Raw genomic sequence first — 23,904 nt, 5'->3', positions numbered from 1 at the left:
ACTAACCGCCTTAGTGAGAGAAGACGGATGGATAGTCACAAATCCCTCAAAAACAGCAGGCTCTTGAGGAGGAGCACACACATCATCAGATTATTATTGTCCACTCCAATTTGTCCTAGAGTATAAGAAACACAATAAATATCTTGTTAAGTTATATATAGAGCATGGTAAAAACAATTCGCAATTAATTTACGATTAATGGCGAGTTGACTCAGGACGCTCTTAATTGACTGACAGCCCTAATTTATGTACATACTTGTGTTTATTAATATGATCTAAAAAAAAGAGCTTTGTAAGTATTTGGACGTACAGTTGAGTCTTTTGATGAAATTGACTGTGCATAAAATGACTGTGCTACAGCTTTTCTCTGCTGAACCTGAACCTTTCAACCCAACAATTGGAATGCCCTTGTTTTCCCAAGTGGGAAAAGAACCCTTGAGTGCGAGCACTGTGGATAGAAAATACGTCAATACTAAAGAAATGACTAGGGGATAAAGGCACACAAGATCAGCGACATAAAGTGACTGGAGGTCAAATATCTATCACGCCTCAGCTCTCAGTCCTGCCCATCATGGACACCCTTGAAGAGAGGGAATTTTGTTTTCCACATCTCCACAACACTTCTTGCCAGAGGCCACAGCGACCACTCAGGGAGACTATGCTCATTTACATCCTGCTATCTGTAATTTCTTTTCTGACTGTGGCTCTCAACCTACTGGTCATCATCTCCATCACCCATTTCAAGTACAGGAACAACTAAAATTACTTTCAGCAAACCACTTGCAAACTATGTGTTCATTCTGTTTTTATATTTTCGCTCTTTTATTTCACCTTCACAAAAAGTTTCCCGTGTTGCAGTCGTATGTGATGCATGTTGCTTTTTGTTTTTCCACCACAGGCAACTCCACACCCCTACAAATTTCCTTCTCCTGTCCCTGGCTGTTGCAGACTTTGTCGTTGGCCTCGTGATGCCCTTCCAGATACTCATAACAGAAGGTTGTTGGATTCTCAGTGATGTTATGTGCACACTTGTGTGCATTATAGATTATATCACCACTTCTGCATCGGTAGGAACCATAATGCTCATATCAATTGATCGCTATGTGGCTATCTGTTATCCTCTCCATTATTCCACTAAGATCACAGTTAGAGAAGTAACAATAGGCAATTGCCTTTGTTGGGCCTTCTCTGCACTGTACAACGGCGTTATCATGAACGACAACCTGACACACCCCGGAAAGTATAACTCCTGTTTTGGAGAGTGTGTGGTTGTCATTAGCTACCATGCAGGAATTGCCGACATTATTTTAACATTTATTTGTCCTGTCACTGTCATTGTGGTTTTGTATGCAAGAGTGTTTGTTGTTGCCGTGTCTCAGGCTCATGCCATGAGGTCTCACATTGCAACTGTCACACTGTCAGAGACAGTTCCTGCAAAGAAATCGGAGTTGAAGGCAGCCAAGACTCTTGGTGTTCTTGTTATTGTGTTTTTGACATGTCTTTGTCCATATTTCTGTTCGTCGCTTGTTAGCCAGGAAACCTTGTTCAGTGTAACTTCTGTACCATTAGAGACCTGGCTGTTTTATCTCAACTCTTGCCTAAACCCTCTTATTTATGCTTTTTGTTATCCCTGGTTTCGAAAATCAATTAAAGTAATTTTAACATGTAAGATATTTAACACTATGTCCAGTGAGATCAATGTACAATGAGGAAAAATATGGTCATGACAAAGCATATATATGTTATAATGCCTACTTGTTTGTTCTAGTTTTAGGTTCGGTGACCTACATGAACTGTTTATGTGATCTAGTAAGATATGGCAGAAACTGCTTTTTAAATTTAAACTACAAAAATAATCAAATGTTGCTGATAGATGTGTTTTCAGTAATTTTGCTTGAGGGGAGGATACATTCTTCTTTCATATTCTTCCATTGTTACTGTAGGAAATATTTTGCCTTTGATAAAAATAAGTTTAAAAATATAAAATTTCCATTCTGAATTCTATCATATAACACTTAAAACAAAAACAAGAACTAAAATCACACTTAATGAATACAATGAATCAACTAGGATCATTTGATTTGATTGAATTTTATTAAAATCATTAGAGTTAGCAAATGTATAATTAAACAAATACATATAATTTCAAATTGTACATTTGATTTCTAGTCTCGCTGCAAACAAAGTGTACAAAATTTGATATGATGAGGTAAGAATATTTTTCAGCAGTGAGACATGTCCCAAGTCACTTCAGAACAATCTATGACCTCATCATAGTTTCAGTACAATTTGTTTTTACAGAATGTTTTTTTTGTTTGTGGGTTTGTTTTGTTTTTGTTTTATGTAAGGTGCGGGGGTTAAAAATTTACATTTTAGATCTAGATCTTTAGATCCGTGTCTTATTTCAAATTGATAGATTTTAAATCTTAGGAAATGATTGAATGCTGTGGCTGTGTAAAATTCTTAAATAAAAACGCTGTGGTTACAAAGCTCAAGATGGAGAGTTAGAAGCACATATCGCAGTACAGGCTATGCTGGTGTCCAAGACTTGCACAGCCACATGAGGCCGGCTCTTGGTTTGCGAAATTGTCTAAGAGTCTGTTGTCATATCCTGCAAAGTAAGTAACACTTGTGCAACCTTGTCGCAGAAAGCCACTAAACAGGTCTTTTTATACTGTAGATTGATTAATCACTGCTTTATGGTATCGTTAAAAATTGACAAAATGAAGACAATCAACACATTTTTTTACTGTTCAAAATACCATTTAGCCTGGTATTATAGATGTAAGATAAAAATGTCACGTTATCATTAGTCGTTATTGGAGATGATAAGAAAAAAGTAAAATATAATTACAGTTGAACTTGTGTGTTATGCAAGAAACTTTGATAACAACTTATTTTTTTGTCTCATCTGTTCATAGGTGTACTCTTGAGTACTTGTTTTTTGTTCTTACCACTGAGCTCATTTAAATAATAAAAAAACCAAACAATTTAAGGCAAATATCTTCCTTAAAAATGGCAAATTGAGTTAGTTGGTTATTGGTTGGAAACAATAACCAACTAAAGAAAGTTAAAACAGATTGGGTCAGATTGACTTGCAACAGGGATTTTTCTTCCCTTTTTGGCTGTTTATTTTAATGTAACTTTAGCACCCTCATCCCTCACAACGCCTAACTTCATCTCCCCTGTTATCACATCACTAAATCTGCTCTTTGGTCTACCTCTTGGCCTCCTGCCTGCTCGTTCCAACCTCAGAACCCTTCAAGCAATGCATTCACTGTACCTCCTCTGTGTGTCTGAAGCTTAAGCAAGAGTTCCAGTGTGCATGCTGCATCATGTTGATACTGGAGGTTTACATTGTAGTAGGAGGCAAATAGTACTACAAGCCTAACAACAAAGAATTTTCCTTCACACAGGACCTTGTGTTGTATGCTTGGCATCCATTGCCTGCTTGTCTCTGTCATTGGGCATGAAAAAAGAGAAAGAGATTGTAATATTTGCTGTTTCTTGCAAATATTATTTATGTTTATTTGTTGGCAGGCAATAGTATTTTACTTAGTTACATGTAAATTACATTATTTGGGACACTGGTGACAATATGGGGTGTATCTAGAGGGAATAGGAAAAAGTTGGGCAAGGCAAAGGAAGGGAAATTGCACTCAGTTCTCACCAGACCCAGATCCAAACCACAGGGGACAGTGTTCAATTCAAGTCAATTCACTGACAAATGCAACAAAGAAAAAAAATAGGCCGAAAACTTCTTTAAACTATTCCAATAAACCAATATCCAAGCTGCCTGTTCCTTTCTGGAGTGTGTGTTTGTTCACTCTTGCTCCACCTGTGCAGTGATGACAAACCCTGTAAATTGGAAATTTGAAATGACAAGGACCGTCACGGCAGGGTACTCCCTGGACAAGTCACCAGTTAACTGCAGGGCCACAGAGAACAACAAACAACAATTTGCTTACACACACACACACACCTATGGTCAATTTAGAGTTTCCAATTCGCCTCAAGTGCATGTTTGAAGCCAGAAAACCCGGGGAGAACCACACAGACACAAGGAGAACATGAAAAGTCCACACAGAAAGGAACCAGGCCCATAATCGAACCCACAGTGCTAACTACTGCACCATGCTGTCGTCCACTTTCACAAAATATGACAAATAACAATACAACACATCGGCTGAGAGGTACCATCAACGGTTCTGGGCCCTCTCAATGCCAGCCGGCGAGACTCCAACAAAGACATACCACCGTCTTAAGGGACTGAATGTAGCCCAAGCAGAGGAGCAAAGACCAGATGGGAGAGGCAATCATCTTGGAGCAGCTGCTGCAGGTGTTTCCTGCAGACATCAGGACCTGGGTGAAAGAACACGAATGTGAAAGCAGCTAAGTTAGCCATGCAGTAACTGAATGCCAGAAGGGGGGCCCCACAGCGGACATTGCGGGACAACCACACCAGGGACAATCATCGCACCAGGGACGTCCCTCTGAAGAACTTTGAAGGTAATCGGGGAGGACAGGATGAGGGCCACACAGCTTAGACTTGGACTAAGACTTTGGTGTGCTATCACTGTCAGCAACCAGGGCACAAGGCACAATGTCCCCTGAATAGACCAAAAATGACTGGTTTGTGTTATGTGCCTAGAAAGAATGAGCAGGGTGACAACCATGACAGTGGGGAAAAAATCTAGAACTGTGCAAGTTAAGGTTAATGGTAAATCTCTGACTGCATTACTGCATTCAGGTAGCTCCATTTCTTTAGTCAGGAAACAATGTGTGCCTTGTGCTGTTGACTACAGCCAATAAACTAATGTTTCATGTGTACATGGTGACTGCAAGTCAAAACCGCAGGTTGAACTCACTGTCGAGGCAGATGGACAGAAATATTTGATGAAAGTGGGTGTGGTAGACAATTTACCTGTGGAGATGTTATTGGGGTAGGATTTACCTGTGTTAGATGATCTCCACAGCAATCCTACTTACCTGGCGTTAGAGCCAAAGATGAATGTCTCTTGTTTTGCCATGACACGATCCCAGGCCAAAGTCCAAGCTCAGTTCGGGGTCCAATCTCTGCCAGACTTGTATGGTAGTCTATGTGAGGCTGAGACGAAGGGGCCCAGGAAAACACGTCGACAACGGCAGTTGGAGAAACATGCTCGTGCCCCCGAATCTGTTGAAACCCCACACAATGATTTTTTTCTGTTCAATGGGAAATACCAGAAAATATTAAGATATTACCGTAGTCTGATCCTTTGTTGAAATCTTTGCTCACCAAGGTTGTAACTTCTGCTGATCTGAAAAGCTCAGTTATCTGTGATTATGCTACTTGGTTCTCTCTAACCACTCCAAAACTGATCAGTGCTCTTGTCCAGCTCTTTTCTCAAGTAGGTATCCCAGAGGAGATTTTCACAGTCCAAAGGACCAACTTTACATCCCGCCTGATGAGTCAGCTTCATAGAGAACTGGGCAATCGAGACCTCACTATATCACCCACAAACCGATGAGCTGGTGGAGAGGTTTAACCAGACCCTCAAAAGTATGCTGAAGAAGTTTGTGTCTGACACTGGGAAAGTCTGCGATAAGTGGTTATCTTTTCTCCTTTTTGCCTACAGGGAAGTTCCACAAGCCTCCAATGGGTTCTCCCTTTTTGAGCTCCTGTATGGTTAGCCTGTCCAAGGGCCCCTGGATCTGCTGAAGAAGACCTGGGAGGAGAAAGAGCCTGCCAAGGTTACGCAGGGCCAAGGGGTATGTCCTCCAAATGAGGGATCGGTTGGAGCAGTACTGAGAGGAGTCCAGATTGATTCTCCTGGAGGCACAAAGGGCAGAGAAAAGGTGGTATGACCAACAAGCTCACCAATGTGAGTTCAAACCCAGCCAAAAGGTCCTACTGGTCCTGCCGTCATTGTTCAGCTAACTATTGGCAAAGTGGTAGGGCCCGTTTGAAGTCAGTAGGCGAATGGGTCCTGCACTCAATACGGCACCCAAGGAGGGGAAAACCAAAGCAAAGTTGCGAGGCAACCAGCAGGAAAGACGCCATATATGTGGCGATATAGACGCCAGGAAAGTCTTTTGAGTGACCATCAGAGCCACAGATCAGCAGTTTTTCCAAAGGAAAAAAAAAACAGTACAGACAATGTCCCATCTACTGGAGATTGACAGCTCCCCAGTGAAGCCCCAAGATCTGGCTGAGCCAAACACCTCAGCTGTGACCTGCGCCAGATACTGGCAAAACGAAATCTGAGATTGCAACTGTGACTGTGACAATTGTGACTGTGCATAAAATGACTGTGCTGCAGCTTTTCTCTGCTGAACCTGAACCTTTCAACCCACCAACTCAAATGCACTTGTTTTCCCAAGTGGGAAAAGAACCCTTGAGTGCGAGCACTGTGGATAGAAAATACGTCAATACTAAAGAAATGACTAGGGGATAAAGGCACACAGGATCAGCTATATAAAGGGACTGGAGGTCAAATATCTACCACGCCTCAGCTCTCAGTCCTGCCCATCATGGACACCTTTGAAGAGAGTGAATTTTGTTTTCCACATCTCCACAACACTTCTTGCCAGAGGCCACAGCGACCACTCAGCGAGACTGTGCTCATTTACATCCTGCTATCTGTAATTTCTTTCCTGACTGTGACTCTCAACCTACTGGTCATCATCTCCATCACCCATTTCAAGTACAGGAACAACTAAAATGACTTTCAGCAAACTATGTGTTTGTTCTGTTTTTATATTTTCAGTTTTTTTTTTTATTTCACCTTCACAAAATGTTTCCCTTGACAGTCGTATGTGATGCATGTTGTGATACGATGTGATGTAGGTTTTGTTTTTCCACCACAGGCAACTCCACACCCCTACAAATTTCCTTCTCCTGTCCCTGGCTGTTGCAGACTTTGTCGTTGGCCTCGTGATGCCCTTCCAGATACTCATAACAGAAGGTTGTTGGATTCTCGGTGATGTTTTGTGCACACTTGTGTGCATTTTAGAGTATATCACCACTTCTGCATCGGTAGGAACCATAATGCTCATATCAATTGATCGCTATGTGGCTATCTGTTATCCTCTCCATTATTCCACTAAGATCGCAGTTAGAGAAGTAACAATAGGCAATTGCCTTTGTTGGGCCTTCTCTGCACTGTACAACGGTGTTATCATGAACGATAACCTGACACACCCCGGAAAGTATAACTCCTGTTTTGGAGAGTGTGTGGTTGTCATTAGCTACCATGCAGGAATTGCCGACATTATTTTAACATTTATTTGTCCTGTCACTGTCATTGTGGTTTTGTATGCAAGAGTGTTTGTGGTTGCCGTGTCTCAGGCTCATGCCATGAGGTCTCACATTGCAACTGTCACACTGTCAGAGACAGTTCCTGCAAAGAAATCGGAATTGAAGGCAGCCAAGACTCTTGGTGTTGTTGTTATTGTGTTTTTGACATGTCTTTCTCCATATTTCTGTTCGTCTCTTGTTAGCCAGGAAACCTTGTTCAGTGTAACTTCTGTGCCAGTAGAGAACTGGCTGTTTTATCTCAACTCTTGCCTAAACCCTCTTATTTATGCTTTTTGTTATCCCTGGTTTCGAAAATCAATTAAAGTCATTTTAACATGTCAAATATTTAAAACTGACTCCAGTCAGGTCAACGTACTATGAAGAAAAATATCGAAATGATTAAGTGCGTGTATATATACTAATGTCAACTTGTTTGTTCTCATTCTAAGAACATTTCAAATCAGATCTTACAGATTTACCTCTTGTAGTTGTTAACATCTTGAGCATTGTGCTGGCTGGGGAAGTAAATTTCACTTTAAGCTTTTCTTTCGCATTCGTCTGTTTGTTTTTGCATTTCACAACTTCTAGTCAAAACTCTGCACGGTTGAAAGACCATTAATTAGTTTGAGTTTTGATGACCTTGTTTGAATAATCAGTCTGTTGGGAAATTGTATGTCTCATTTTAAATTGATAGATTTTATATCTTCTTAGGTAATGGTTGAATGCTGTTGTACAGGCTGTGTAAAATTCCTCAATAAAAGCTATGTGGTTAAAAAGCTTGAAATGGAGAGCCAATGCACATGTTGCAGTTCAGGCTGTGCTGGTTTCCAAGACTTGCCCAGCTACATGAGGCCGGCCCTTGGTTGTCAAAATTATCTTAAGAGTTTGTTATCATACCCTGTAAATTAAGAAACACATTTGCAAACTAAGTTCAGAAAGGAACTAAACAGGCCTTTATATATATATATGGATTATTCACTGCTTTATGTTACAGTTCAAAATTGACATAATAAAGACAATCAGCATATTTGTTATTCTTCAAAATATAATTAAGCTTGATATTATAGGTTTAAAATAAAGATTTCATGTTATTACAATGTAAAACTGTTATTGGTCAGAAAAAGTAAAATATAATTGCAATTGAACTCGTGTTATGCAAGAAACTTTATTAACTTTTTTGTCTCAAGCGTTCATAATTGTACAAAAACATTGTTGTGCAGCAGGATAAAGGCAGCCGTGCAGAACGAGTTGGAGCTGGATGAGACACGTGCTAGGAACCAAACACGAGCATTACGTGCACTAAGATAATGAGACTCATTCTTCAAAGTAAAATGCACTAGTGACAGCAGTATTCACTTAACCTTTAATGACTTTCCTGTCTGGTTTCATTCCAACATGTCGTCCTTTTGATTTTGCGTGATTATCTGGGCTCCGGGGTTCAGTCCTGCGCAATTTTTGCTAATTCCCTAATGACACCTGTCAGTCCAGGCGTGGACATTTCTCGTGAAAACTGGTTTCAAAGACCAAAAATAGACTTCATCACACAGCAAAGAAATAACCGTTAATTTGTCTTTTTTTTTTAACCTGATATACAATAGCTCTTTGGTGGTTCATACATGACAACTTCTTTCCTTTGTACAAGTAAACATAATAATAAAATGTGAATGTTATATTTCTATTGACAAAACAAGTGGCAATTAAACCTGTGAATTTATTATTTTTTTTAGACGTTTCTGTAATTTTACTAACGTAACTAATTATAGCGTTATTGTAATTACAGTATTGTAATTCAAGGAATGTTTTCTTATAGATGTCACAATAGATGTCAAAAGAATGCGAGAGCGTCACGTGTCAGTGCTGAAGGAAAATACATTACAGACACTCAGCAAAGACGCAGAAGGACAGAGGAAAGACAATTTGCCACTTGTACTTCAGATACACATTCAGCAAAGCAGGTTGCGGGTAAGACATCCATCCTATCTTTGCTTATTATTATATATAAATCAGAAGATTACTGGCAAACAGAAAAGGACTTTTGCGGATCAGACGTGATCACGTCTATGACTGTGTTAGGTTGAGTTAAAAATGACTTTGTTGAAGTTGAAATATTTTTTTGATTCTTCTTCTTCTTCCTCCTCTAGGCCTAAAATACAAACACACATTGCAGGAGTAATTACCTGTTGTTATTATTAATAAATAATTACCATTAGGTATATTGTAATTTAATACATACATTTAATATTTTCATTATTTCGGGAGGTTGGAAGGCTGTCATTTGAAAAAAAAAAATATATATTTTTTTTTATCATTTTTACACAAGTGTACATACTTTTTTTTTTCTTTCTCATATTGAATATTATCTTGAATCCATTGTGGTGGATGGATTTGCAGAGTTTTGTATTTTATTTTTAATTTTTTTTTGTACGCAAGTTAAGGAGGTCTTTCAGCTTTTTAAAGACTGCCTCTTTAAATAATACTCTGAAGAAATATTTTCAGACATACTGCACTCGTGTTGTGACTGAGGTAACTTTAATGACTGTGTTTTAGGTCTTTCTCAGAAGTTCATCAACATGTTCTGCTGTGCACTGATCGTTGCTGTTGCTGTGCTACTGCTGGATGGTAAACTGGCCTCACAGTGGGAGGGCATTTTTATTATTATTGCTTAGTGAGTCATATTAGTGGCAAGGGCTGGATCTTATCTACTATTAATTAAGGGGCTGTCTTGTTTGGAGCAAGGATCCTTCTAAAACACACACACACACACACACACACACACACACACACACACACACACACATATATATGCCGAACACGTATACACACACACACATATATATGTGTGTGTGTATACACACACATATATATACATATATATATATATATATATATATATATATATATATATATATATATATACATATATACATATACATATATATTCTCTATTAGTGAGTTTTGACAGAACAAAATTACTTTTCAAATAAACAAAATGCATCTTAATGATGCCCGGCACAAACACATCACGCAACACGTCACTGAGCTTCATCACACATCACATTTTAGTTCTAAAGAAGAGATGAAGTCCACCCACACAGGTGATGTGTTATCGTGGTTGAAGTCAGCGTTTTGTTATCCTAGGTTTATTGCTTCAATTTCAATGCTGCATCAATGAAATGGTGGCAAACAACATTTACTCCATATATTCAGGTACGGCTGCAACAAACCAGACATTTACCTTTTCTGGGGAGATGAACATCACATCTTGTCCCATTACCTACTATGGACACAAATATGACAAAGTTTACGTGAGTACCGTGTTTAAACTCATGTTCTATATTCCTTCACCATTAAAGGTGAGAAACCTGAAGACTTGGGTAGCTGGTATCTTGGCTGAATGAATTTTCACTTTTTGCACTATGATGTGATACATCATAAGTCAAATCACTAAACAAATTCTCATCATAATTCCCTATATTCTGCATTCAGAGAAATCTTTATTTATGGACATGGAGATTTTGGTAACACTTTCTATGAAGGTCTAGTCTGTAATGCATTATAAGAACATTCATAAGACATTATGAAGCATTTATAAGGCTTCATAAAAGTTGTTATAAACTTTTATAATCATGTATGGCAACTTATAACAAGGTCCATAAAGTATTATAAGTGGTGTACATAATGCATTATAAACTTATACTTCTACACCAAAGTGTATGAAAGAAGAACAGGCTGTTATATTTTTCAAAAAATAAAGTTTCATTGCTAATAACCTTATATGGTGTTATCACTTTACTCAGAGCTCTTAAAGTCATACTATAGCATATCATTGACGTTTATATGGCATTATTCCATTTCAGAAACTAAGCATTTATTATATGTCAGAGCAGTTCTTTGACTCTTTATAACTGGCTGAAGTTATAATGTGCTATGTAACCCAGGACTTCAGATTCTTCTTTCATACACTTTGGTATGGAAGTATAAGTTTAACATGCATTATGTACATCACTTATAATACTTTATGGACCTTGTTATAAGTTTGCCATACGTGATTATAAAAGTTTACAACAACTTTGTCAACAGCTTTATGAATGTACTTCATGGAAAGTTACCCAGATTTTTTGTCCCTCTAATCTGAAAATGGTTCCCCTTGGTGTGTAGACTCTGGTACAAGTGCTGTGGAGTCCAGTAGAAAGTTCGTAGGATAGCCAAACTCTTCATCAAATGGTGATGACCATCCTTTTAAACAGGCTTCAGGATTGAAGTTTTTTTTTGCCTTTTTTGCTCTTGTACTTACAGGTGGGCTTCAACAGCAGCAGATTTTCCATCTGCTTTAATGATCGGTTCACACCCGGAACACAGAATGATTGTATTTTGACGTCTGGAGGAACAGCTGACAGAGGTGCTCTCGCAGTGCTGACCAAAGATATACCCACCGGGTCCGGGATTCACAAACTGCTGCCAAATCTGGGCAATGCTGGGAAGTGTGTCAACGTCATACGTCTGAAGAACAGTCAGCAAGCTCACGTGAGAGTCTTCCGTTGCCGTTGGATACACGTGCAACTGTGATTTCCCCAGTTTTGTCAAACAAAGTTGGTAATTAGAAAAAGTAAGTACAAAGTCCACCCTTTCTTTGTGTTGTCATGTCCTGTCATTAGGTTGAACAAATTGAACTCGGCAACTTTGGAGCACAAGCGATTTTGGCAATAAGGACGTATCCAGGGTACACAAGTGTCAATGTGGTATGTACACAATTAAGAGAAACATCTTAATTCAGAATTGATATGTAACTTTAAAATAGCAAAAATCTGAATGATAAAATTGAATGTTGTGTATTGTTTTGGGTTTTTCTTTGGCTTCTTGATACCACACTGGGAATAAGTTGCTTTGAATATTTTTCAACTGTAACACTTTTTAACGTTAGGAGGCAGATTCGCAAGTCAACGGACTCTCAGTATCTAAACAGACGTTCCAGACCAACCAAACAAACAAGGGTGTCATCGCTGATGTCAGTGGATGCAGACTCTCAGGTGAATGAAGTTTATGGAAAAAAATAACAATGCTTGAAATGCTTGAATATAAGCCGCTGTAGCAACAATTTCTCCACTTGCATTACCCTCCACAAGCGAGATGCTGTGTTCTATTTCTTAATGCTATGCTGCTACGCTCTTGGTTTGTAAGCGCATCTGCAATCAAAATGAGCAGCCGGCACTTTGTGAGCGCATGGTGGTCAAAATGTGCTTTCAGTAAAACTGACTACAATCATTTCCCCAGGATACCGGCTCAATATTACATAGTATTCATAATGCAACATTTATTATTTTACTTAGAGATAAGAATAAACATTTTTGAGTGCCACAGTACAGTTGAACACTTATTACAATTAAAAGCTCATAAACATATAATGTTGTTCTATTTGCAATTCCTCCTTTATCGTCCATATTGGACAACAAGTGCAGAGATTCCTCCCCCAAGTTAATTTCCATTCTACATTCATTCGACAACTGATAGTTAAACTACAATCTATAAAATAAAGATCTGTAAGGAAGCGTCACATGTGGCATTTAAATAGTTTTCATTATGTTTTTGCTTTTTTTTTTTTTTTTTTTTTTGTTTGTGCTTATTTTTCTATTTCCTAGGCCTTGTTTACGATTCAAACACCACTGTAAGGGACCCGACAACGTGCACCACAGTATCCTGCAACGTGAATGGAACTGCCACTGCTGTCAGTGATTGTGGTCCACTGGAAGACTGTCAGGGAAATGGCAGGTAAACATTTGGAGATAGAAAAAAACCTACAAGAAATACTTAAATAATTATTATGTATAGTTTGTCACATTTTGGTTGAGGATGTTTGGACAGATGAATGGAACCTGCATATTTAAAAGGGTTTTTCTCTTTTCTCTTTCAGCTGTGTCTTAAACACCATGTGCACTGTGACTGGCTCCACCGTCATTGACTTCACTGGCCGCATCCACTCTGTGCCAGACAGGTGTGGGTACACCCTGATGAAGTCCTCATCAGTCCCAGGCTTCCAGGTGCTGGGTGTCTTCCAGGAGCGGCGTCGCAGAGACACGAGCTTTTTGGACCGTGTCATACTGAAACTCGACGAGGCACGTGTTCAGATCTCCCTGGAGCAAGGCAGCAGACTTTATGTAAGTTGCCAAAATAGCCCCACTAATGTGATGCTGTGCACATTACGGGTTGTCTTGCCACAAGTCAGAGACAATCAAGCAAGTCATCAGAGCAGCAGTGGGCGGATTTCGTCTCTCGTGGTCACTCATTCATGATTCTATATCCGTTCCAAGAGATGAGTTTGAAAATGTTATAAGGAAACCCAGTATTTAAGGAAGCCTGCCTGAAAGCACGTTTTGTAATTGGGGCTTTCTTAAATAGGCAGCTAAAGATAGCTAAATAGGAGCAAGACCTTTATTGCTCTATGTATATTCTTATATATATATGAGAACCGTTCTAAGGGTAGAAAAAACAAATAACTCTTAATTAACACACTGTATACACTGTTATTAACACATTTATTGGCAGTATGTTAAGCTTTTACCAATATAAAAATCATAAATCAAGCCAAGTTTTACACACTGGACCTTTAAACCATAGCATGGTTAAGTAAACATTAGGCACAGCAACTTAATAACCTGTTATTATTAACACTGTGATGATGATGATAATGGTTATGATGATGAAATGTATTTCCACTATGCAAATAAAACAACAACTTTACAGAAAAATACTTTTTTATTTTAATTTGGAGAATTTTTGTGTGTGTTTCAAGGTTAGGCTGCATCACAGGCACACAAACAAATTGAAATTATTTTTGTTGTTTATTGCTAATAATTTAGTTCTTTAGAAATTTTATGAAGTTGAAGTTCTAGTACTCATGTACTCTTGTACGCCGGATGTGTTGCAAGGGACGTCTTCTAGTTCTGAGCTGTGGAACAGTGCACTAAAATAAACTGCATTTGTAGACATAGTAGTTATTGTTATAGCAGTACAGTACATCACACATGCATGAGGCGTCCATGTATTTTTTTGTATATAACTGTGTGTGTGTGTGTGTGTGTGTGTGTGTGTGTGTGTGTGTGTGTGTGTGTGTGTGTGTGCACTGCAGCTGAACAAAAAACTACTGGTGGTCAACACAACTCAGGTGCTTCACGGTGTGGAGCTGTCCAGGGATCAGACAGGAGTGAGTGCCAAGTTCTCAGCGTGGAACAGCACTGTCTCCGTTCACTTTGATGGCCACACTGCACAAATCCATCTGAGAGGTAGCGAGAAAACACCCAGGTCTATGTCTTCATCTTGAAAATAAAAAAAATAAATGTGAGTGTGTGTGCAGTGGGCAGTGGGCAGTGCGTAGTGCTATGGTCTCACAGTAAGAAGATCCAGTGTTCGAATCTCTGGATGGCAGGATCAGGGTTTATTTGTGTGGATTTTGGAAGGTATCAACTTTCCTCCGTTCGCTCTGGTTTCCTCCCATTAAAACCGCTTTATTTTACCTCTCCAGTTTCTTCGCAACTGCTGCTTTGCTTTTACCTCTTTGTTGTAAAAAGGTTATCTCATCATTATAGGTTGTTTTGTCAGTATAGGTATAAGACACACCTATTTGTTGTGAGTCTCTGCTCTTCTGCCACTTGGTCTCTCCTATTTTTTTTGGCTAGGATCAAAAGCTGGACAGGTGGATGGTCTATGTAGCAATTTCAATGGTTCTGTAAGTGAGATGAAAGTTTCTGCCCTTTCTGCCTCTGGGTAAGTTAAAAGTTGAATAAGAAGGTTTTAACAAAAGATTCAGTTCTGGCTTAACAATGTGTTCTTTATTTGTTTTATGTTTGTTGCCTCCTAGCTGTGAAAGCCAGTATGAAGATGATCCTGATAGTACGATCAACTGTAACGCTACAACACAATGGTAAAAATCAACTTTCAATACATAATGAACCAGTTAATTAAGAATGCAAATTTGCCTACTGAGCCTTCTGCTAATCCGCAGTCACACAGTAGTAATAAGTAACATTATTTGGGGTGTTCGGGTGGGAACCATATTATACCATATAACATTATTATAATTGTGTGTATGTAATGTAGCACCTTTCAAAATACACACAAAGTAATCATACAAAGTGCTGTACATGCCCAATGAACAGAAAACAAAATAAATATAAACAGACCATAAAAAGGAGGAGAATGAAATTAGGTATTATTCACGTAAATGCTAAGCAAAATGTGGGTGATTTAAATGAAGCAATTGAGTCAACTCGTCACATGGCCTTTGGTACGGTATTGAAGAGTTTTGGAGCTTTGACAGCAAATGCCCAAATCACCCCTACTACCAAGTGAGATGTAGGGGTCTTGAGGAGACAGAAACTCAGTTATGTATATGGGTGCAAGACCCTTTCAAGTCTTAAAGGCTATAAAAAAAAAACAATCTTGAAACTGGTTCTAAAAGAACTTCGACAGGCCAATGGAGAGATGCCAGGACAGGGGTGATATGGTCTAATTTCTTAGGATTTGTCTGTAATCTGGCAATTTGTTGGGAGAAATTGCAAACGGGAGAGAGCTTTTGATGAAAGGCCTGCATAACTACTGCGGTCCAAACAGAAGGTAATAAAGACATGTATAACTTTTACTTGGTCTATGATGGCAAGAAAATAATTTGGAGATGTTTCAAAGCTGGAAAAAAAGGTTTAAACCACTCTTTTGATCAGCTCATCGAAGTCGACATAGCAACATAATAGAACCCAAACATTCGTCACTATTGCCTAGACATATTGGGACAGGAAAACTACGTATAATGTTTTTGAGATGGTTAGATTACGTAGATGGAGAGAGATTTCTGTTTTTTGTCTGTGTTAAATTGTAAAAAAAAAAATGCCTTAATGTCCAGGAGTTGATGTCAGTGAGGCACGTCTGAAAACTGTAGAGGCTTTGGGAATTCCAGATTTGATTAGATAGAGCTGGGTGTCATCTGCGTAATGCTGACAATGTAGGTGATATTTACAGATAATGTGGCCCAGAGAAAAGATTTAACTAGAGACTGCTAGTGGCCCAAGAATGGGCCCCTGGGGGACACCACATGTGAGTGAGGCAAATTAGGAAGAAACTAGGTCTGTTGTCTAGGTATGCCATTCCTTTCAGGCTTTACAGTTTACCAAAATCCCAAAGTCCACCATGATACAGGTTGACTTACGCCACACAATTTGATCCTACAACACCACTGGGTTGTTAGAGAGTGATTTTTTTCCCATCCCAAAACCACTCTTCATCTCTCTTCACACCAACACACTCTCTTACATATATGCTGCACTTACAAATCTTACCTGCACTACTTAATGGCTATCACATTCCAAACAGGTCTGCCACTTTCAACAGACCCAGGTTAATATATGCGTGAAAGTTCCAGAGACACTCCAGTGACACTGCAGAAACAACTTTCACTAGTTTTATGGCTCTCCAAATATTTCTTTGTAAAACTAAAGTTGTTAAATTAATGAATACAACCCCTCACCTCCCATCCCCATTTCACCTAAACGTTTCTCAGTTGAGACAATGTATATATATATATATATGTATATATATATATATATATATATATATATATATATATATATATATATATATATATATATGATAATTTAAAAAAAGTGTGGAAATAAATTAGCTGCCAAGACTTCACCCTTGTTTTTTCTTACAATATGATGTGGAAGGTTATTGTTCCTGGAGAGGAAACTTTAATTTTTACATTTTCCTTCTGTTTTGAACAGGTGCCACACCCTGGAACAGGCCCCTTTCACTACTTGTAACAAGCATATCAATCCCAAGTCATTCATAGATGCCTGCAGCCGCACTTTGTGCAAATATCCAGCAGTGGATGGTCTCAAGTGCCAGTTTCTTGAGGCTTATGCTGCAGCTTGCAGCCAACACAGCAACATCACAATAGAGGGCTGGAGAGCCAGTTGTGGCTGCTGTAAGAATATATTTTTGTATCTATATTTCTTCTATAATATTTTTTCTAAAGAGTAACTTCAAAAGCAAATAAGAACATTAATTTTATTTTGGACAGAAATCAGTAATAAGGAACTTCTCATTAGTCAAGCAGTGCTTGATACAGTGTAAAAACAACTTCAGCAAGTCGCTGCATGGAACTAAGAAATAAAACAATTTAAACCTCCTCATATAACTAGCAGCAAGAAAACAGGCCATGTTAAATGTATTATTACATCAATGTGTGTCTGGAAATGACCAGAAATGGTTATGTGGCCATACAAAGGGAAAATAAGGTGTAACCACCACTAAAAACCAGAGAAAACAAATCTAATTCACTGTTTGCATTTTCCCTGTTTGCTTGTAGCTTCTGTTGCTCAGACCCAATGCCAGGATCTGTCCTGCAGTTCTCATGAGTTCTGTGGTGAGAACAGCATCAGTCGGGAAACTCAGTGCCTGTGTAGAGCCATCTTTGCTTCCAAGTACAGATTGGCTAGCGCTTTTGGTGAGTCTTCATTTTCTGTCCTTTCCTCCGAGGTAGTTACAAAATCAGTGGTCTGTTGATACCTTTTAAATAGATAGCTTTTAATATATTTCAAAATCTTCCACCTCTATATTTCTTAGGCAGCACTGAATTCGTGTTGTGTTTTTCATGTGAATGTGTTAGTGGCAGGCAACACAACAGGATACAAGGTATCCAGGTTTGGCTGCGCAGGCCACTGTAGCGCACTGGCAAACTCAGGAGGGGGAGGGCGGGTGAAAGATGCTGCAATCCAAAGTGTAACCACTTGATGTCGCTGTTTCTTCTTCAAAATCTCCCAAGGCTGAGGGCTGTTATAGTCTGTTATAAGTTCAATGTTGAAGAGCTGAAATAAATTCAACTTCTGTAATGAATTTTCAGGTGAGCCAGTCGTCTGTCAGCAGGGGTCTGCCTCTCTGAATATGGCGAACTGTCTCTTGGCGGAGCGAGGCATCGACTACTCTGTCTTGCACCTCAATGACCCAGCCTGTAAAGGTCAAATGGAGGAGCAGACCCACATGGTGACTTTTGAATTCAACAGCAACACTTGTGGTGCGCTAGTCATGGTGGGTGCCCTCATAATTGAGATGAATGAAACCAACTGCTGAATTCAAATATTTGATCACCGTCCACCGTGTGATTGTGTTTCAGGCAAATGGAAGCGAGATTCTTTACAAGAACACCATCATGACACCGAATAGCACCTCGTTTGGTCTAATCCACCGTCACGACTCGGTGCACATTGACTTCTCCTGTTATTACAGTCAGCCACATGACATGGCCCTCTCCATCAAACTCAAAGACAGGTGTGTCTTTTGGCGGTCGCCCTTTCATCTCCTAGAAAATGTTGGCCATGTTACACTTTTTGTGTCTTGAAGCAAAGAAGTCGCTAAAAAATATAATAATTCAAAGTTCTCTCTCAGCTCTGTCAAACAGGAGATTTCCTCTGGACAATGGAATTTTTCTTTGAGCATAATGGCTTACACAGATGCTCTTCGACATGAAGCCATCCAGGCAAACACCAGCATGCAGCTGGACCAGAGAGTCTGGGTGGAGTTCAAGGCAGAGAAAGTGGATGATCAAATGCTTTCTCTGGTGACCGAGTCCTGTTGGGCAACCAGTCAGCCTTCACCGGAGAGCAGTTTGAGATATGATCTGATCATCAACGGGTGCGCAATGGAAACTGCCTTTTTGGTGTGATTAAAGCTGCCTTTGTGGATATGAGCAAACTAATCTCAGGAGTTCTTTCGTTTTGAGCAGCTGCCCGAACCCAGCTGATGACACCGTGAGGGTCGAGGGGAATGGAGTGGGACTGTCCAACTACTTCTCATTTAGAATGTTTCAGTTCACTGGCTCAGAAGGCGACGTCTTCCTGCATTGCACAGTAGACCTGTGTGTGCGGAATGGAGACAGCTGCAAGCGGGTATGGCCATTTTTTTGTTGTTCGAATCAGTACATTTGTCGTCATTTCCGTTGTGGGGAAACACACTAAAATAAAAACTCTCTTTTCGGATTGCCAGGATTGCAGCCAAGCTGCACGACGGCGCCGATCTGTCATGCCAAGAAACAAGGTTGAAACCCCCGCGTTAATCACTTTGGCCTGGACTTATTAGGTAGGTGCAACTGTGGATCTGTGGATATGGTAACTCACCAATCTTGTGTTATAAAGGAACCACTTTCTCAAAAACTTTTTCTCCTCTATCACACTACACGATTAATTCGAGAAGAGAAAGCCTTATCTTTATCTTATCAATTCATTTTTCCCTTTCTGTTTCTATTGTACCAAAATGAATCTCTTTCAGGTCCACGTACCATTTTTAATCCCTCTTAACATTTATGTTTTATTCAAAATTGGCAGCAGTTGACAAACTTCCTGCATCTACTTAGTTTAAAAAATAAAATAAAATAACATAAAATAGTAAAATTAAGGGCAGATAGACATGTTGATAATAGTTTTATCATTTATCATCTTTATCACATACTTTTTGTCAATTCAAAGTTAATTGTTACACAAGAATGGTTTAAAAAAAAACCAACAACCTTAATTTATAGACTTTCGTTCAACCAAACATGTTTTCAGGTACCGAAAACCCCCATAGAGTTTGTTTTCCAGCCTACTTATCATTATTATTGATTAAGTGTTTGTGAAACTTACCATTATTCTTTTTTCTTTTTTCAGGTTTCTGTGGTCATGTGGACAGGCAAGCTCAAGATCCATAATGATTCTGCCTGAACGTATCATGGCTAAGACTTTGAACTTCAGTTAGCAATATTAGCTGGGATGTACCTGATCTTTTAATGGCTAATGGTAGAATTTCCATTATGACCTACTGTTCAGTAAGGCAAAGAAAGGTCAACTTTCCATTCATCATCTTGTCAATCGACGTGCTATGCTCCGTAGTTTCATTTATTTTTTGTTTTATAGTATCCAGGTTTCGCTTCTGCAGTTTTTTTCTGGGACATTTTGGGGAAAACAATCATGCACTGTAGGATATCTAAAAATGCTCTCACCTCTTGATTTTGTTTGCTTTTCTATCTTTGTTATTTTCGGTGAGTATTATAATTAAAATCAGAATTTGTATGGGAGCATTCCCTAGACTTTTTGTTGTGTTTTTGTTCGTTTTCAAGCAAAACCGTCAGCGCCATTGATATGATTTGTTGCTACTTTCAGACAATTTATCTGCTTTTCTGAATATTGTACAATTAATTTGTTACTGCTGTGTTTAAGAAACTGGTTTTCGGAACAAAGACTGAAAGAAGCAAGGATACCAGTTGATGGCACAATAGTGTCCAAAGTGTCCTTAAAACTAACCCTAACCCTGCCGACATGGGTCCATAACAGAACCAAACACATTCTTCTTGTCAAATATAGGGGGCAATTTAGAGCGAAGCTGTCAGTGCCAGTTCTAAAAGTAGTCCATATTGCAGAATTTGTATTATTTTTATTCTTTAAACATTACTGTGTTGGTAAATGAAGTCCAAAGAACAGATACCGCAAAGACATAATGAAGGTTTTATTAAAGGTTTAAGGTTTTGCTGCTGTAAGTTGGAGAAAATACAGCAGTAAAGCCCAACGTGGCTGATGAAAATTCTAAAGATGGGTTTAGACCAGGGGTGTCAAACTCATTTTGGTTCACGGGCCACATAGAGAAAAATCTCTTCCCAAGTGGGCCGGACCGGTAAAATCATAGTATGGTAATAATAACGTGAAAATAACAACAACTTCCAGTTGTTTTCTTTGTTTTACTTCGTTCGTGTTATTTCAGCACTCTGCATTCTGCATCAGCGTCGCCAACTCTTCAGTTAGGAAAGTCGCTATTGGCTGTCCTCAAAGTCGCTAGAAGTCGCCAAATGACGTCATCGTCTAATTTGCATAATTGACAATTTGCACTTTATCGCAACGTAATAACACCAGGAAAAGTTGCTACATTTGTCGCTAGTCGCTTTTGAACAAAAAAAAAAGTCGCCATGGGGAGAATAGCAACTTTTTTGTTGGAGAAAGTCACCAAGATGGCAACACTGCTCTGCATCAGCTTTGTCTGTTTCGACAGAGACATTTTGGGGTAATGAGGGTAGCCAATAGGAGGCGTTCTGAGGCAGTGAGGGTAGCCAATAGGAGACGTGAGTGGCTGTACTTGTTCCGATTTGCTCAGCCCCAGTATTGAGTTTGTTTGCGAAGCAGAAACGATATTGCGACACCAAGTGGACATGGCACTTTCTTTCACTGATAAATTGCAGTCTTTATATTTTGCAGGGGGCTGGAAGAAAACAGTTTGAGGGCCTGATCCGGCCCGCGGGCCGTATGTTTGACACCCCTGGTTTAGACAATGAATAAAGCGTCACATGACTTTTTCATTTGATCAACAATGAAGACCACACAAATGCATTTACATTAGGAAATGCAAATCAAATCAAATATCAAAAAAAAAAAAACTTCACCAACAATATTGAACAAATTTACCCTAATTGATCCCCAGTAGGAAACATTTGACCCTCGAGCAGCTTCCGACATCGAAAACAACGCTAATGAAGATGCTGTTTTGAATTGACGGAAGGGAGATTTAAAGACCCCTGTGGATTACGAGTGTGAACACATAGATTAATACAACTCCGCTGAACCATCAGTCTGCCTCTACTCCAGCGATGGAGACCCAGGAGGGTGGCGACCTTTGCTTTCCACAGCTCCTCAACGCCTCGTGCAGGAAGCCGGTGCGCCCTCAGCACGAGGTCATGCTGACCTACGTTCTGCTGTCGTCCATCTCGCTGCTCACCACGGCGCTCAACCTGGCCGTCATCGTCTCCATCGCTCACTTCAAGTACATACACAGATTTGTTGTTTGCCTGCAAAGAATGTTGGATCGGCCATCGCCGGTCATTTCGTGCAATGTGACCGATGACTGAAGAAACACTGACTCTGGTGGCTGTTCTCTCCCGCAGGCAACTTCACACACCCACCAACTTCCTCCTCCTCTCGCTGGCCGTCTCAGACTTCTTCGTGGGCCTCCTCATGTTATTCCAAATCATGTTCATCGACGGATGCTGGATTTTCGGGGACGCCATGTGCTCCCTGTACGTTGCGTTAGACTACATCATCACGTCGTCTTCAATCGGCACAATGGTGCTCATATCCGTTGACCGATACGTGGCTATCTGCTACCCTCTGCACTACCCTACCAAGGTCACTGTGCGGGGAGTTACAGTCTGCATTGGCTTTTGCTGGGCCGGTGCCGTCCTGAACAACTGCCTCATACTGAGCGACAACCTGAAACACCCCGGCAGGTACAAGTCCTGCTCCGGAGAGTGCGTGGTCGTGATCAACCACTTTGCCGGTCTGGCAGATGTCGTTCTCTCGTTCATCGGTCCGGTTACTGTCATAGTGGTTCTGTACGTGAAAGTGTTTGCGGTGGCTGTTGCTCAGGCTCACGCCATGAGGGCCCACATAGCCTCTGTTACTCTCCAGGGTTCCGTAAAGGCCGGCGCAAAGAAATCCGAGGCCAAAGCCGCAAAGACCCTCGGTATAGTCGTGGTTGTGTTCCTGCTGTGCATCTGTCCGTACTTCTGCATCACTCTCACGGACCCATTGATCAACCTCTCGTCCGCGGCCTTTGTCATGTGCCTGTTCTATTTCAACTCCTGTCTCAACCCTCTGATCTATGCCCTCTTCTACCCGTGGTTTAGAAAGTCTGTGAAACTGATACTTACCCTTCAGATACTAGAACCCGACTCCTGTGACATCCGTATGCTGTCATGAGGTTGTGTTGACAATGAAATAATTGCCAAATGAAATAAACCACTGGTTTGTGAAATTGAAATTGTTGAAAGCAAATCAGCTCATTGACATTCTGTTCAGAATACATATGGATTTAATGGTCCTGATCATAACTCCTTTTACGACTGAGTAAAGACTGGATACACTGGATACTGGTCATCCTTACTTTCATTTACTGTAACACACACATGCTCACAAAAGGTGACAAGACACTATGACATATTTTGTGTAGATGATGGTTTGTAATGTGATTTTCATACTGACAAAAATAATTCACTTCTAGAAATAGACTAGCTTACTATGAACACAATTTTAGGCACCATGGAAGGTTTCCTGATGTGGTGTGATTTCTGATTTGTCGAATGGACTATATGACTTTCCTCCTTCTATAACAGTAGCTGAGAATACATGCTTGGGTCTTACCATATCATACTCACGTATTCATAAAGCAAGTAGTCTTTAGGGATTTTAATAGTTGACATATGAAATAATTAGCGGCTAGACCGCAGGCCTTAAAACTATATATTGACTCTTCGATGTTGATGTGGGCTCCTCCCTCCCCATCTATGTTTGCAGTTTATTATATTTATCTATGGATTTGATGTTGTGTCATCAACAGATCCATTTAACTTGACTACTTCTTAGAGTAACCTCAAAATCATCCACTCTCACAATCAGTGCTGCAGCATTTGTCTCGGCCTGTTGAAGGTGGCGTGCAGTAATTTGAATAAAGACCTCTTTCTTTTTGTTTTGCTAGAACCCAAGAATCTGGTATATATACCCAAACATAAAATACCATGAATTAAATACTGAAACAGATACACTAAATAAGGGGTCACCAACCTTTTT

General features: G+C 39.8%; 4 protein-coding genes across 4 annotated transcripts; all 4 read left to right on the top strand.

Moving 5' to 3' along the window:
* The first annotated feature begins 571 nt into the window (after positions 1-571).
* Positions 572-1,709, top strand: LOC142891278 (trace amine-associated receptor 13c-like). Its single transcript, XM_076030688.1, has 2 exons — positions 572-744; positions 899-1,709. The coding sequence occupies exons 1-2, from the start codon at positions 572-574 to the stop codon at positions 1,707-1,709; spliced, it is 984 nt and encodes a 327-aa protein (XP_075886803.1).
* A 4,804-nt stretch (positions 1,710-6,513) lies between these two features.
* On the top strand, positions 6,514-7,660 carry LOC142891277 (trace amine-associated receptor 13c-like). Its single transcript, XM_076030686.1, has 2 exons — positions 6,514-6,686; positions 6,850-7,660. The coding sequence occupies exons 1-2, from the start codon at positions 6,514-6,516 to the stop codon at positions 7,658-7,660; spliced, it is 984 nt and encodes a 327-aa protein (XP_075886801.1).
* Positions 7,661-9,112: 1,452 nt separating this feature from the next.
* Positions 9,113-20,384, top strand: LOC142891311 (alpha-tectorin-like). The gene is made up of 19 exons (XM_076030741.1): positions 9,113-9,241; positions 9,827-9,898; positions 10,487-10,584; positions 11,576-11,803; positions 11,935-12,018; positions 12,201-12,306; positions 12,916-13,045; positions 13,188-13,431; positions 14,403-14,556; positions 14,950-15,037; positions 15,132-15,194; positions 17,047-17,249; positions 17,634-17,771; positions 18,168-18,352; positions 18,438-18,592; positions 18,710-18,955; positions 19,047-19,209; positions 19,307-19,399; positions 19,966-20,384. The coding sequence occupies exons 2-18, from the start codon at positions 9,850-9,852 to the stop codon at positions 19,397-19,399; spliced, it is 2,427 nt and encodes an 808-aa protein (XP_075886856.1). The 5' UTR covers positions 9,113-9,241; positions 9,827-9,849; the 3' UTR covers positions 19,966-20,384.
* A 1,341-nt stretch (positions 20,385-21,725) lies between these two features.
* Positions 21,726-23,037, top strand: LOC142891551 (trace amine-associated receptor 13c-like). The gene is made up of 2 exons (XM_076031191.1): positions 21,726-22,102; positions 22,224-23,037. Exons 1-2 carry the CDS (start codon positions 21,930-21,932, stop codon positions 23,035-23,037), a joined length of 987 nt encoding a protein of 328 aa, XP_075887306.1. The 5' UTR covers positions 21,726-21,929.
* The last annotated feature ends 867 nt before the right edge of the window (positions 23,038-23,904 follow it).

Source organism: Nelusetta ayraudi, unplaced genomic scaffold, assembly GCF_046127955.1.
Source record: "Nelusetta ayraudi isolate G7.1 ecotype Tasmania unplaced genomic scaffold, CSIRO-AGI_Nayr_v1 ptg000031l, whole genome shotgun sequence".
NCBI lineage: Eukaryota > Metazoa > Chordata > Actinopteri > Tetraodontiformes > Monacanthidae > Nelusetta > Nelusetta ayraudi.
The sequence above is the reverse complement of the archived record's forward strand: the minus strand, read 5'-3'. Positions and strand labels throughout refer to the sequence as shown.